Source organism: Erpetoichthys calabaricus, chromosome 17, assembly GCF_900747795.2.
Source record: "Erpetoichthys calabaricus chromosome 17, fErpCal1.3, whole genome shotgun sequence".
In the NCBI taxonomy this organism is placed as follows: Eukaryota; Metazoa; Chordata; class Cladistia; order Polypteriformes; family Polypteridae; genus Erpetoichthys; species Erpetoichthys calabaricus.
Genome location: NC_041410.2, coordinates 78368798 through 78383399, shown reverse-complemented (window position 1 = coordinate 78383399; position 14602 = coordinate 78368798). Strand labels below are relative to the sequence as shown.

The window sequence follows — 14602 nt, the reverse complement described above, 5'->3', positions numbered from 1 at the left end:
GTGGTCCATCCTCTTGGGTGAACACACACAAACACACAGAACATAGTGTAGCAGTTAAGGCGTGGAGCCACCTCTCGAACCCTCAGGTACCACTCTGATGACCAGGTGAACGTATAAATATTCTTTATTTTAATATTACACGGTGCACAAAGCACTCTCCACACCACTCGCATATAAATCACAATAAACTCAATAAACAATACTCTCTCCTCCTTGCCCAGACACTTGCTACCCTACCTCCCAGCTCAGCTCAGTGTTCTGGGCTTTCCATAGTCCTTTTATAGCTCCTGACCCGGAAGTGGTTCCAAGCACAACCCACAAGTCCATTTCCTTCCGGGTCAGGGCAAACAGTCCTTTTCATCCCGGGAGCACGTCGCTTCCTCCAGTCACGTGACTGTGACGCACTCCCGGGTTATAGGGCATGCAAGAGCCCACTAGCCCCCCTACAGCGACTCCCAGTGGCCCCCAAGGTATCCAGCAGGGCTGTGTGTACAAACTACAGAGTCCATGAGGCCCTGCTGGAAGTCGGGGCACCATCATGCTGTCCGGAGGGCTCCTCCTAGCGGCCTGGGGGTGGCGACCGGAGTCCATAGCCGGTCGTCCATCACAATAGCAAAAGGCGACTGATAGACACTACTGGTCAAATGTCTTAGAACACCTCTGTTTTGTTTCAGTTTTTATGGAAATGTCCTCAGTTTAATGTCTTATTGTTTCATGAAATCAAAGCATACAACAAACAAACAATAGCAAATTAAAAAATAAGTCATGGAATCATCAAGTGTGTAAAATTTTATTCAAATTTTTCATTCATCAAAGTAGCCTCCTTTTGCCGATCTAACAGGCAAACTGTGGTAACCCTTTTGATTCAGAATGCCAGTCACCAACTCTGCCTCCAGCAAAACAACCCCAGGCCATCACACTTCCTCCTCCATGTTGGACTGTTGGTGTCACACACCGAGGATCCATCCTTTCACCAACTGGATGGCATACAAACACCTGTGTGATGAACCAAAGATTTCAAATTTTGATTCATCAGTCCATAAATAAGGCCCTATTTTGTCCTTTGGCTTTCTTACTGCCACTTGCCCTGTCTAACCGGTTGCACAAAGTCTCCCCTTTACAGAGGAAACTGACATTTGCATCTTTCGACCTGCATAGTTGAGCTGTGCTTCAAGCTGATGTGCTGTGAGGTGCCCATCAATCAACCTGGTGACCCTCAGAAACTTGTCTTCTAATTGGGTTGTGACTTTGGGTCTTCCAGATCCCTTCTTATCAGCGTTTTGTGGTATAGTGGGTCCACAGCTCCCATCAAAGGCCAGTTTTAAATAAATTATCACCGCGCTCGCAGCTTGGTGAGGGGGCGTGGAGGTTGTGTGGCTGAAGCGGTTCTCAGGGCGATTCGCGATGTGGGCATTTCTCACCTAAGTGCACAGGTGAGAAACCGTCCGCATCCGTGATTGTTCCTGGGGCTGCTGATTTGCCACAGCTGCCATGCCCTCTTGATATATAGAAGCGCGAGTCGCCTATAAGGAAAAAGAAGGATGAAAAGAAAGAGACTGAAAGAAACGGAGGTTGCAGGAGAAGGCAGGAAGCCATGGAGAGAGAGAGAGACAAAGCCGGTGCGGGAGAGCGAGCGAGCGAGTGCAGGCTCACATGCAGCTGAACTGTGAGCCTGGGTGTTGGGCCGACACCTGGGGAGTAGTAGTAGTGGTCGCTCCCACTGAGCGATCAAGGAGCAGGAGTGACCAGTGATGAAGGGCGGATGACTCTATACGTAATGCCGCGGAAGGCAGTGGGAGTCGGGACTTGGGACGTGGATTTCTCCAGTGTGAGAGCCCTGGTCGTTGGGGAATCCCAAGTCACTGTTTGGTGGGGCCTACCGGAACCAGGGTTCGGTAAGGCGAACCAAACAGTAGGACAGTGGAGAGAAGGCCAGCTGCAGGTAGGGTGACTCCCCTATTGAGAAGCCCAAACGGGAAGCAGGGAAGCCGCCAGGTAAAAAGTCAGTTGTTTTTAAAAGACTGCTTACTGCATGGTTTTAATCTCGTTGTTTTTAGAAGACTTTTTTCTATATTTTTAACCTCCACAATTTTTATGGATTATTTATTTGAAGACTTTGAAGCACTGCACTTTATTTAATTTGAACACTGTTTTGTTCTGTTTTAATAAAAGCACTTGACACTTTTTGTACACCATCCTCTTGTTCTATTGTCTATTATCTTTTTCCGTAACAAAATTAAAGATCTAAATAATTCAACTAACATAAATATATCATCTGTTTATATCTCTCCCTGTTTTCCCACTCCATCCAGCTCCTTCTCTAAGTTCTCACTAGTCACATCTGCGTTTGTTAATAACCTGCTTTGTAAGATGAGGCCGACTACTTGTGTACTGGACCCCATCCCCACCACACTACTTAAATCCTGCCTTCATGCCATAATCCCGACTGTTACAACAATAATAAACTCATCCCTTGACACTGGCTCTGTGCCGCTCACTTTTAAAACCGCTTCTGTAACCCCAATGTTAAAAAAGTCTGGCCTTGATGCTGACAATCTTAACAATTTCCGGCCTATTTCCCACTTACCTTTCCTGTCAAAAGTTCTTGAGCGTGTTGTAGCTTCCCAACTCACCAATTACCTAACCTCTAATAATTTGATGGAACCCTTTCAGTCTGGTTTCAGGGCGCGGCACAGCTGTGAAACTGCTCTGCTATGGGTAACCAATGATTTGCTTATGGCAGCAGACTCTGGACATACCAGCATATTAATTCTGTTAGACCTCAGTGTAGCATTTGACACTAAGGTCAGACATGACATCCTACTGTCCAGAATGGAGAACATGCTGGGTATCTCTGGCACTGCCCTCCAGTGGTTCAAGTCCTATCTGACTGATAGGCAAGAGTTTGTTAGTCTTGGCAACAGCAGATCCAACTCCGTGCCAGTCACACAAGGAGTCCCTCAGGGCTCTGTCCTCAGTCCTCTGCTTTTCTGTATTTATATGCTTCCCCTTGGCCATATTATCCGTAGTTATGGATTGGGTTATCATTTTTATGCAGATGATACCCAGCTCTACTTCAATGTTAAAAGTGGAACTTCTTCAGAGCTTTCTCAGCTCACAACCTGCCTTAGTGAAATTAAAACCTGGATGGAGCAGAACTCTTTAAAATTAAATTGCAATAAAACTGAACTCCTGCAAATTGGGACTAAAATGCAACTTAATAAAATGAGCTCCTTCCCAGTCTATCTTGGCGGTGATCTCATCAGACCTGCCTCTACTGCAAAAAATCTTGGTGTCATTTTTGATTCCTCCCTCTCTTATTCCGCCCACATAAATCACATTAAGAAACTTTCTTACTTTCACCTCCGTAACATATCCCGTGTTCGCTCCTTCCTCTCCTTCTCTAATGCTGAGAAACTTGTCCACGCTTTTATCACATCCCGCATCGATTATTGTAATTCCCTACTGGCAGGTGCCCCTTCTAATCTTATATCACAGCTCCAGCTTATTCAAAACTCAGCTGCAAGAGTCATTACTCGAACCAGCAGCAGCGAGCACATCACACCCATCCTGCTCCGTCTTCACTGGCTCCCTGTGTCTTACAGAATCGATTATAAAATCCTACTAATAACCTACAAAGCTTTAAATAACCTCGCACCAAACTACATCAGTGACCTTCTCCATCACTATGTGCCTGCCCGCCCACTAAGGTCCTCTGATTCTGGTAATCTTGTTGTGCCCCTCACTAATCTACACTCCATGGGTGACAGGGCCTTCAGCTGTATAGCGCCCAGACTCTGGAATGACCTACCGAAATTAATCAGGTCAGCTGACTCCATGAATTCTTTTAAAAAACAACTCAAAACTCATCTGTTCAGGAAGGCTTTTAGCTCTACTTGACTTTATTACCCTTCTCTCAGTTTACTTCTCTGTTAAGATGCTCATGTAACCTGTATGTGTGTGCGAGACCATCAGTTATGTTGTCTGTTTTTTTTTTCAGAATTTACTGTCTTAATCTTCTTTATTTATTTATCTGGTTTGTACAATGCTATATACTGTATATTCTGCCATTCTTTATTATATTCTGTAAGTGCCTTGAGCATGGGAAAGGCGCTATATAAATAAAATGTATTATTATTTATTATTATTGTTGTGCCTCACTGCGAGCTCATCGGTGACATTACCGACGGTGTTGGGTTCAAGGGCTCCCGGACAGAAGATGGGAGCATGTACAAACCTGTATCGTCACAGATTTTTTCCAGCTTCAAATTGCCTGTGGATTGTGTAGGACACCACTGTACTTGCTGACACTTTAATTTTTTTGTCAATTTCTCTAAATGAAAGGCCTTAACTTCTAAGAGTAATAATGTTCTGTCTCCTTTCATTTGTTAATTACAGTTTTCTTGCCATTATCACTGGAATTGCCAACTTTCTACAGTGTAATATTGTCCAAGTAGTACTTCAGAGGATGTAGTAACACAGTCTGTTTCAACTAGAGGGTTTTTAAGTAATCAACAGTAGTTGGGACACTTGTGCAAATTGTTTGCTTCTACTTGCAAGGCTCAATTTACTTGAATTACTGCAGAACATCTGTAGGTTGTAACCTATTAGTTGATCACTTCAGACAGAAGGGCCATTTGTAAAATTCTGAAATGTCCTTTCTTTTCAGTTAAATTGAAACCTCTGGCAGTATACTGCTTACCTTTTTGCCATTTTAGGTCATTCATTGTGTTTCATCTGATTAAATTTGAACAAAAACTGGAAAAACTGAGGTGTTCTGAAACTTTTGACCAAGTGAGTATGTATATGCAAAAACAAAAATAAAGAATGATGTACATAATCAACATAAATAAAAGAAGCAAAAATAAACAGAAGAGTAACAGAACATGAATTCGAACCCCAGCCAGCGGAAGAACCCTGGTCAAGACAAGACATACTGCTTCTGTTTTAGGTTTTACCTTGTAAACCATAACGGTTTTAAAGTTGCTCGGTGTGCACATAACAAGGGACCTCACATGGACTACCAGTACCATTTCCTTAACTAAAAAGGCCCAACAGAGGCTGCACTTTCTGAGGTGGCTGAAGTGGACGCATTTCCCATTCTCTCTGTTTGACAGAAGCACCATCAAGAGAGTCCTGACCAGCAGCATTACAGTCTAGTATGGCAATTGCAGCATGTCAACTATTAGAGACTACAAAGAATAGTGAGGTTAGTGGAGAGTATGATCGGGGTTCGTCTCTTTTCTCTGGGAGACACGTTCTCCAAGATCTGCTGCATTGTGCAGGAACATTCTTATGCCATCAGGAAAGTTTGATCTATTCTTTGTTGTGTGATAGCCTTTTCCCTCAGGCTGTCATACTACTCAAGAGCTTCCATCTTACCCTAACATCCTAGCACTCAATCTCTCCCTCTAGCTTATGCACAGGTCACTTTATCTATAATGTCAAGCAGTCAGTAACTGCATTGATCTGTGGACCTTGCATTTAATGGGACTCGGAGGAATTGTGGCAGTTAATTTTATTGGCATACTGCCTGTTTAAACTGTATAATGCATGTCTTGTCTTATTTGCACTATGTGTACACTGTGAGCCCTGATCTTTGACATATCGTCTTTCTTTATACTTGTATATGGTTCAGATGACAATAAAGTTTACTTTTAATTTGACTTTGGATTTCTTTAATCTGTTTTAATTTTTTCAATATAGTAAAACATCAGGAAGGACCCTACATGACCCTAAGAAATAGATTTATGCATATGAACCTAAGAGGCAGATTTTAACCTGACTTTGGTTAACATGTTCTCTAAAGTGCTTTAGGGTTGTGTGCTGACCGTGAAGGACACTGAGACACTATAAAAGGCACTATATACATATTGATATGATATTTATAGAATTTTGTATTCTTCACTAGTTCACTGAAGTGCCCTAATATGTATGGTGCGCACCCTGAATAGCAGTGTATAAACTGAAGCCGAGGTTTTTGAATTCTGATTAGCAGTATGGATGATTTAGAGTGCTTTTGGAATGCTGTTCACTATGGAATATTCTAGAAAAACTGAAGTGAGATCTTGAAATATACTTTTAAGTGATGGGTGGCAGGGTAGTGCTATAGTGAGCTGCCTCACAGTGCCAGAGTCCTGGGTCAATTGCTGTCTCTCCGTGTGCCTATGTGGGATTTCCACTGGGCATCTCTAAAGTAGCCTGGCATGAGAATGCAGTAATAATAATAATAATAATAATAACTAGGGGGCTTTGCCCCCTGCTTGCTTTGCTCGCCCACCCCCTAACCGAGGCGTGCTACGCACCAGCCACTTCACATATCTGCTGCTCGTGTTGTGAAGAGGGGGAGTTGAATGCACGCTAAGGGGATGCGGTCGGATCAGCTGCTGACTTGCTGTTGCTGCTGCCGTGCTCCGTGATCTGCATGTAGCGCAGCGTTTCGAACATTTAAAAGCCTGTACAGCAGCTCTGCTTTTGTCTTACTGCCTTGTCTCGCAGGACGTTAAAGTGTCTCCTAGAAAATCATGACTCGTCTCCTTCCAAGCCTTCCAAGACTTTTTTTTATGATAGAGATAATAATAAATGATATTGACATAGTGCTTTTATAACTACTCAACATGCTTTACGTAGACAGTGGGGAGCCAACCTAACCACCACCAATGTGTAGTATCCACCTGGGTCATCATTCTTGTGCCAATAGGCTCAGCACACATTAGGTGGTGAAGGGATGAGAGAGATATTTAGCCAGTTAGAGACTGGAGATGATTAGGGGCCAAAATGACAAGGCCATGATGGACAAATAAGCCAGTACATTTGGGGACACCCGACTGTTTAGGAAAAATGCCCAGGGATATTCTACGACTACAGATAGTCAGGACCTTGGTTTTACGCCTCATCTGGAAGATGGTGACCATTTCTATAGCACAGTGTCCCCATGTCTGCACTGGGGCATTAGGATCCACACACAGTGTCGTCAGGTAACCATAAGCTTCCCCCAGTGGTCTCACCAACACCACTTTAAGCCACAACCCAAGCTTTACTTAGCTGCCCTCCCATTCAAAAACCTCCAGGTCCAAACATGCTTAGCTTTAAGTGGATTACCTGTCCTGAAGTGCAGGTGGTCCGATTGTCACCAATGTGTGAAATACCCCATGGTGTTTGGGGTTCCTGTTGGGTGAACACTGAAATCTTACTCTGGTACTATGCAATATGCAATAAATCAGATACAGATGATGTTATCATTTTGGAAATGCATATCTTAATTAGATAAATTGTATTATGCATGGACTAGCAGTGTGCCCCCCTGGCTGCCTATGGTGGCCCATCCCCCCACTGATATCTTGCTTCACTTGCTATCAGTGCATGGTGGAATTTTTTGCTAAATTAAAAAGAAAAATAACACTTTTTACAATATTTTACACAGGGAAGACCCATACTCACAATCTCCTTACTGCGACCTGCATGGCTTGTCAACTGGTAACACACAACTCAACCACTACTGTCTTTAGCGGAGCAGATGTATGTAATTTATTTTTCTTTTGATGTATTTACATTAAATTGGTTGTATTGACATGAGAGTATTGTATGTTTTATTCTCCTAATGAAGACGAGAAAATGATATATAGATGTATGCTATATGACGTACGGTTTTGAAGAAAAATGAGCGTTGCATGAAAACATTGCATGATTTAGTTAATCTTTATATATACTGTATATAGAATAGATACACAGTCTGTAAACAAAAACCACACCAGCAACATATGGATATGACATTCTTCATGAGATATAAGCATTTAGACTCTGCCAAAGATCACAGCAGCTCCTCTCCAACTGTTTCCCTCCGAATGTCAACTCCTTTGTCAGTTGGCCCGTTTGCTAACTGCTGGGAATTGAAGTCCTCTTGTGACGATGCGGGTTCAGCTCCGTGCTCCCCTCGTTGGTCTGGGAGCCCTTGAACCCAGCACCGTCGGTGGAGTTAGACAGTGAGGCAATAACAATGAGCAAGGGGATGGTGTAATAAAGTGCTAAGTGCTTTTATTAAAAGACAAATCAAAAACAGTCAGAGTTCAAATAAAGTGCAGTAGTGCAAAGTTCAATAAATCAAAAGTCAATAAATAATCCATATAAGAAAGTGGAGGTTAAAAACCCAATAAATAGAAAAATCCTCTAAAAACAATAAGGTAAAATGTCACAGGAAGCAATCCTTTAAAAACACTAAGCCCAGCGTCTTCTGTTACCCTGGCGGCTCCCCTGCTACTCCTGTATGGGCTACTCAACAGGAGAGTCGCCTACCTGCAGGAACAGCTGCCTTTCACTCGGGTCCGGTAGCCCTCTGATCCTTGGCTACGTCGGGCCCCCAACCGGGCCGAGACTTTGGTCAATTCCCCAGCAGCCAAGGCGCTCACGCTGAGACTAAACCAGTCCAAAGCCTCCTCGACTCCTGCTCCTATCAACGGCCAAGTCGATTCCTCAACTGGTCACTCCAGCTCCTAAATCGCTCAGTTGGAGCCACTGCTTTCTCAACCTCACTGAGTGTCGGCCAAACACTCCCCTCGTGGGCTCTCTTCCCAGCTGCCTGCTTTCTCCCATGTGAGCCTGCTCTTGCTTGCCCGTTCGCTTGCACCGGCACACTCTCACTCTCTCGCTCGCTCGCTTGCTTGTGCCACCTCCCGTTCTCCTCCCGTTCTCTTCCCTTTCTTTTCTTTTCTTTTCCTTTTACTCTTTTCTCTTCTAACCATCTCGGGCTTCTCTATATATGCAGAGAGGACATGGCAGCTGCAGCGCATTAGCCCCAGGAGTAATCACGGATGTGGGCAGTCTCTCACCTGTGCACTTAGGTGAGAAACGCCCACATTGCAGATCGCCCTGAGACGCTACAGTCACCACGCCCCCTTGCTAAGATGCAAGTACGGTGATTATTTATTTAAAACAAAACGGCCTTTGCAGGAAGAGTTGTGGACCCATATCACCACATTCCACCCTCCATAAGACTCCAGTTGCATAGGGTTGGCGGTGGCGTGAAGCCTTCCCATGCAACTGGAGTTATATAGGGTGTGGAATGTGGTGATATGGGTCCACAGCTCTCCCAACAAAGGCCAGTTTGTTTTTAAATGAATAATCACCGCGCTCGCGGCTTAGCGAGGGGGTGTGGTGGCTGTAGCGAGCCACAGGGCGATCTGCGGTGTGGGCGTTTCTCACCTAAGTGCACAGGTGAGAGACTGCCCACATCCGTGATTATTCCTGGGGCTAATGTGCTGCAGCTGCCATGTCCTCTCTGCATATATAGAGAAGCCCAAGATGGTTAGGAAGAGGAAACGAAAAGAAAGGAAAGAGAACGGGAGGTGGCGCAAGCAAGCAAGCAAGCAAGCAAGCGAGAGAGAGAGCGCACCAGTGCAAGCAAGAGCAGGCTCGCATGGGAGAACGCAGGCAGCTGGGAAGAGAGCCCACGAGGGGAGTGTTTGGCCGACACTCAGTGGGGTTGAGAAAGCGGTCACTTCAACTGAACAATTTAGGAGCTGGAGTGACCAGTGGAAGAATCGACTTGGCCGTTGATAGGAGTAGGAGTCGAGGAGGCTTTGGACTGGTTTAGTCTCAGCGTGAGCGCCTTGGCTGCTGGGGAATTAACCGAAGTCTCGGTCCGGTTGGGAGCCCGATGTAGCCAAGGATCGGATGTCTACCGGACCTGAGTGAAAGGCAGCTGTTCCTGCAGGTAGGCGACTCTCCTGTTGAGTAGCCCAGACTGGAATAGCAGGGGAGCTGCCAGGGTAACGAAGGACGCCGGGCTTAGTGGTTTTAACAGATTGCTTCCTGTGCTATTTTACCTCATGGTTTATAGAAGAGTTTTTCTATGGTATTTTAACCTCAACATTTCTTATATGGATTATTTATTGAGTTTTGATTTATTGAACTTTGACTGCACTTTGAACACCTGTTTTGATTGTTCTTGTAAATAAAAGCATTTTGCACATTTATGTACCATCCCCTTGCTATTGTTGCCTCACTGTCTAGCTCATCTCGGTAACATTATCGACTGTGTAGGGTTCAAGGGCTCCCTAACAGAAGATGGGAGCATGCAGCTGAACCCGCATCATCACACCTCTCAGAAGTGCTGTCTTAGGTTCTCCTCAATAACGGGCTTGTGTATTGAACAGCAGCACTCTGTGAGTCTAACTAGACAGGCGATTTCTCTTTCACATTTTTACGGGTCACGGGAAATGCCTCCAGAACCGACAGGACCTGGGAAAAATATGTGACTGGTTTATTCTGTTCCCAGTCTGAACACTGTTGGTTTCACGGTATCTCCCATTACACTCTTTAACTTAACTGAGATGACACTCCGTACAGATGGACACTAATGCCTGCATGGGGTTCTGATTTATTTGTTTCTCCACCTTCTTTCTCAAACCCCCCTGATTTAAGGGATGTGCTGTTCTTTCTTGCGGGGAGCTTCTAGGGCTTTAGCCCCTAATCTTTGAGTGCAATCCCCCAACCTGTTCAATCCACATATTCCTATAGCCATTGATTTCCTATAGACTAGCCCTGGTTTCCCCCATTTACTGTTTTGATAATGGTGCAAAAACTCCAAAGGTGGTCTCAGGGAGCTGAGGCTAAGCCCCCAAATCAGCACTGAAGCTAGCAATGCCCCCGCTACTGCCACCAAAACATCTTGACCTACAAAGCCAGCGGCCAAACACTCATCTCTCTCCTTACCTGTGAAGAGCTCTCTGCTTCAATATTTTCTGGCAAGCTCAGTAATGAGCACTGAGTAATTTGTGACACTATCACAATTTGTTTTGACTTTATTTTCATTGGACCCCCCCCCCCCCCTTACAACCTACAATTTTGATTTGTTGGCTTTCAGGGGGACCAACAGTTTTTATTAGGGGAACCAAGACCCCTGCAAGGAGCCTCACATTTCACCCCTTGTCCAGATCTTACTTGGAGTGTGGTTGTGTGTGCAAAAGTGGGCCTCACCACATCCTGAGTTTGTTCCTGCCTTGCGCCCAATGTTGCTGGTATGGGTTATGGCCACCTGGGACATAGAACTGGATGAAGAGTATTTGGAAATAGAAATGGGGGAAAATTAATTTTAGCAAGTTATGGCATGGGCGGCACGGTGGCGCAGTGGTAGCGCTGCTGCCTTGCAGTTAGGAGACCCAGGTTCGCTTCCCGGGTCCACCCTGCGTGGAGTTTGCATGTTCTCCCCGTGTCTGCGTGGGTTTCCTCCGGGCGCTCTGGTTTCCTCCCACAGTCCAAAGACATGCAGGTTAGGTGGATTGGCGATTCTAAATTGGCCCTACTGTGTGCTTGGTGTGTGGGTGTGTTTGTGTGTGTCCTGCGGTGGGCTGGCACCCTGCCCGGGATTGGTTCCTGCCCTGTGTTGGCTGGGATTGGCTCCAGCAGACCCCCGTGACCCTGTGTTCGGATTCAGCGGGTTGGAAAATGGATGGATGGATGGAAGTTATGGCATTCATATAAAATGCTATGTGATGATATTTATTTTACGTGCAAGGCACCATATTACCTAAACTACAGCATTTGACATCCTTTCTGTCATAATGCATACGTACAATGTTTTGGGGTTTTCAGATTGATATTAGCACTAAATAATTTCAATGGTTTTAAGACTCTGCTCACCATGGATAGCACTATATAAATGTAACATTTATGGACTAATTAATTTAAAAAGCAAGCACTGTTTATGTGCCTTATTATTGCTATTCTATGAATTTAGCACCACAGGACAAATCCTCCTAACCTTGACAACATCTACATTATACTTATTTGGCTGACACCTTTACCCAACCTAGAACATTTGAGATATGATCCGTTCCATTTCTTTTGTTTGTCCAATTTAAGCACAGGCAGATGAAGAGACTTGCTCATGGTCACACGGTGTCAGGATTTGAACCCACAAGAGTCCAGAGCCTTAATCACTATGCCATACTGCCTGCCTGCCATATTTGCTTAAATAATCCCCAAAGTTATGAACCTACAAGACTCTCACCTTGAAGTGTAACAAGAAGGACTAAGTGTTTGAGTTGTACGGCCTTACTCTCAAGTGATTGGACTTGGCAGGAGTACAGACCAGAGTCCTCAAACCGAGCATTGAAGACCAGAGACAAATTTCCTGACTTCAGGGGCTCTTTGTGCACAAAGTCCAGGCTGGGTTTCCCTCCTCCCCCTCTGTAGATCTTCTCATCCACTGCTGAGATGACCAATGACCAGCTGTCCCGTGTGGAGGACTTCCAGAGCCACTTAACCCGGTGGGTTCCAACTGCTGACAGGTCTTCACATGGCAGTGTGACAGGAGAGGACACAAGACCTACAATGATTGTGTCCCACTTCAGGCCTGAAAGAATGAAAGGTGGAAATGACCATCAGATAATCTGAATGCTGTGAAAACCAAAGAGTTTGTGCAGTGTAGTGCATGAACAAAAAGGGAAAAGAGGAAAATGTGAGTGAAGCAAAGAGCAAATTAATGTATGCAGCATATTAAAATATGTTGAGTAAAGAGAAACAGCCTTACCTTTGGAGGATGAGGAAGGACATGAAACTAAAAGGCATAAAACAATTACAATCTTGGTGGACGAAATTAAGCACACAGGTCCTCGCCCAAAGAAGATCATTGCGGCTCCTATGAATCTCTTGGGATATATGACAGATCTTCTCCTGTGTTCTTCTTCTGGCTGCAGTGACAATGCAGAGGCATCATGCCCAGCAGGAAGTGCAAGTCACTTGGTCTCGCTTTCTTAGCAGCATTGTCTACTTAAGATAAACAAAGCAATACCAAGAAGCTGAGGTCATGCCAGGCAAAATGCTGTTAGCGGCTACTGCTGGGATTCCAAGATATTGCTTCCATTACATGACTATAAGAATCCTAAGGAAACAATAGTCATGGAATTTGTTACCCAAGTTTTAAGCCACCTCACTCATTTACAAAACAAAGTGTTTGGCCATGTGATGGACGGCCGGGGACCTTGAAGGTCGGGACACCCTTTTGAGGAGAGGACCGGGGGAATGGGCATATTACTAGCAATACCTCCCCCGGGATATCGGGGCCATGGGATTGGAGCTTAGAAGCTCAACCCTACGGGGGCCCGCGGCCACCACCAGGGGGCACGTGGACAGTTCCGGAGCCATGGTCTGCAGCACTTCTGCCACACCCAAAAGTGCTGCCGGAACTTGATCGAGGAGCACCTGAAACACTTCCGGGTGTGGTATAAAAGAGTCCTCCTCACTCCCCTTGGGGAGCCGGAGTTGGGTGGAAGAGGACGGAGCTTGCAAGAGAGGAGTGGAGGGGCAGAAGAAAAGGACAAGAAAAAGAGATAAGGACGGAGCATTTTTGGGGTTTGTGCACTGTGTACATTGTAGTGGGGCAAAATGTTAATAAACGTTTGTGTTTTGGGACATTCTGCATCAGTACCTGTCTGTGTCCGGGCTAAAGTTCACACTCATCACTAAGAAGTGGCCCAATTAGACTTCCACAGTTTTTGCTGCTTCTCTTTAAAGCTTCATTTCTTGGGGTATGTCTCATTGCATTTCAAGGCTGAAAAGAGCATAAAAGACTTTGAGTCTCCTTCCGTTGGGCCATAAGTGTTACTTAAACATTGTGGAAAACACAGGGGCTTCTTTGCTAGGTACCCAAAACTCTTCATCCAGCTCCTCTTAATGTAAAGTCTGTTGCAGTTAACGTGACTTCACATTGAAGGGAAACTTATCGACTGCAGTTGCTGATCTTGTCTCCTGAGGATATCAAATTACAAAACTGCCTGATTGGGCCAGTGCTGTATGAAGGCTCTGTCATGGCACGTAAAACATATGGCATCAGACAAGCAAGTCTCTCCCCTGTTCACGAGATCCAAAACATGCAAATCTTTTGTTTCCATGTGCCTGAATTGCAAGCATTGTACTTCCGGATGAGCGTTCATTGGTTGTTACCTCTCACATGCACACTGAGCCCACCCCTACAACTTAAGACAAAATCAAACTTGTCAAGGTGAGTCGCAACCTGGTGAGACTGAGTCTGTGGAGGTGTCGAACTACACGATTGCCTGTCCCTGACTCACTAGGGTGATGTAAATGAAGTCTGAAATCGCTGGAAAACTCGTCTAGTGTGACTGGGCCATAATGCATCAGTCTTGATTGTTGTCTTCCTGCTGCCATGAAGAAGAGATTTGGTCGGCTTGTACCTGTTATTATGTAATCATGGGTAAGGATGGGGAAGTAAATTATCCAACAAATCAACCATGTTATGAAAGGACACCACAACCATGATAACTCCTGCTCTCTTGTTGTCACTGTTGGTCAATCTAAGGTCCCCTTCCCTTCAACAAAGACCCCAAGGTATTTGGAGAAGCTGTTACCCACTTATCGGTACAAACAAAGCTACTATTTGTTTGAAAGGACCATGAACTTTGATTAGAATTTCCTGATTTTCACCTCAATTTCTTCACAATGAACCCCTCCAGTGGATTCTGGTGACTGCAGTCAGCAGAGGCCAGAACGACAACATTGTTCTCAAAGAGCTTTAGAAACAAGTCTTTAATCTCAAACGGGATGCTCACCGATCCTCATCTGCCCATGAAGATCAGAGAAAAGT

At 45.0% G+C, this 14602-nt stretch overlaps 1 protein-coding gene across 1 annotated transcript in view; it reads right to left on the bottom strand.

The window, feature by feature from the left end:
* The window catches only part of g6fl (g6f-like), a 56195-nt gene extending 43518 nt beyond the window's left edge, over window positions 1-12677 (bottom strand). The window contains exons 1-2 of the mRNA XM_028823515.2: window positions 12530-12677; window positions 12008-12352 (exon numbers count right to left, since the gene is read on the bottom strand). Coding sequence (XP_028679348.2) covers window positions 12008-12352; window positions 12530-12629 — 445 coding nt within the window. The 5' untranslated portion in view covers window positions 12630-12677. The remainder of the gene's footprint in view (window positions 1-12007; window positions 12353-12529) is intronic.
* Between the last annotated feature and the right edge of the window lie 1925 nt (window positions 12678-14602).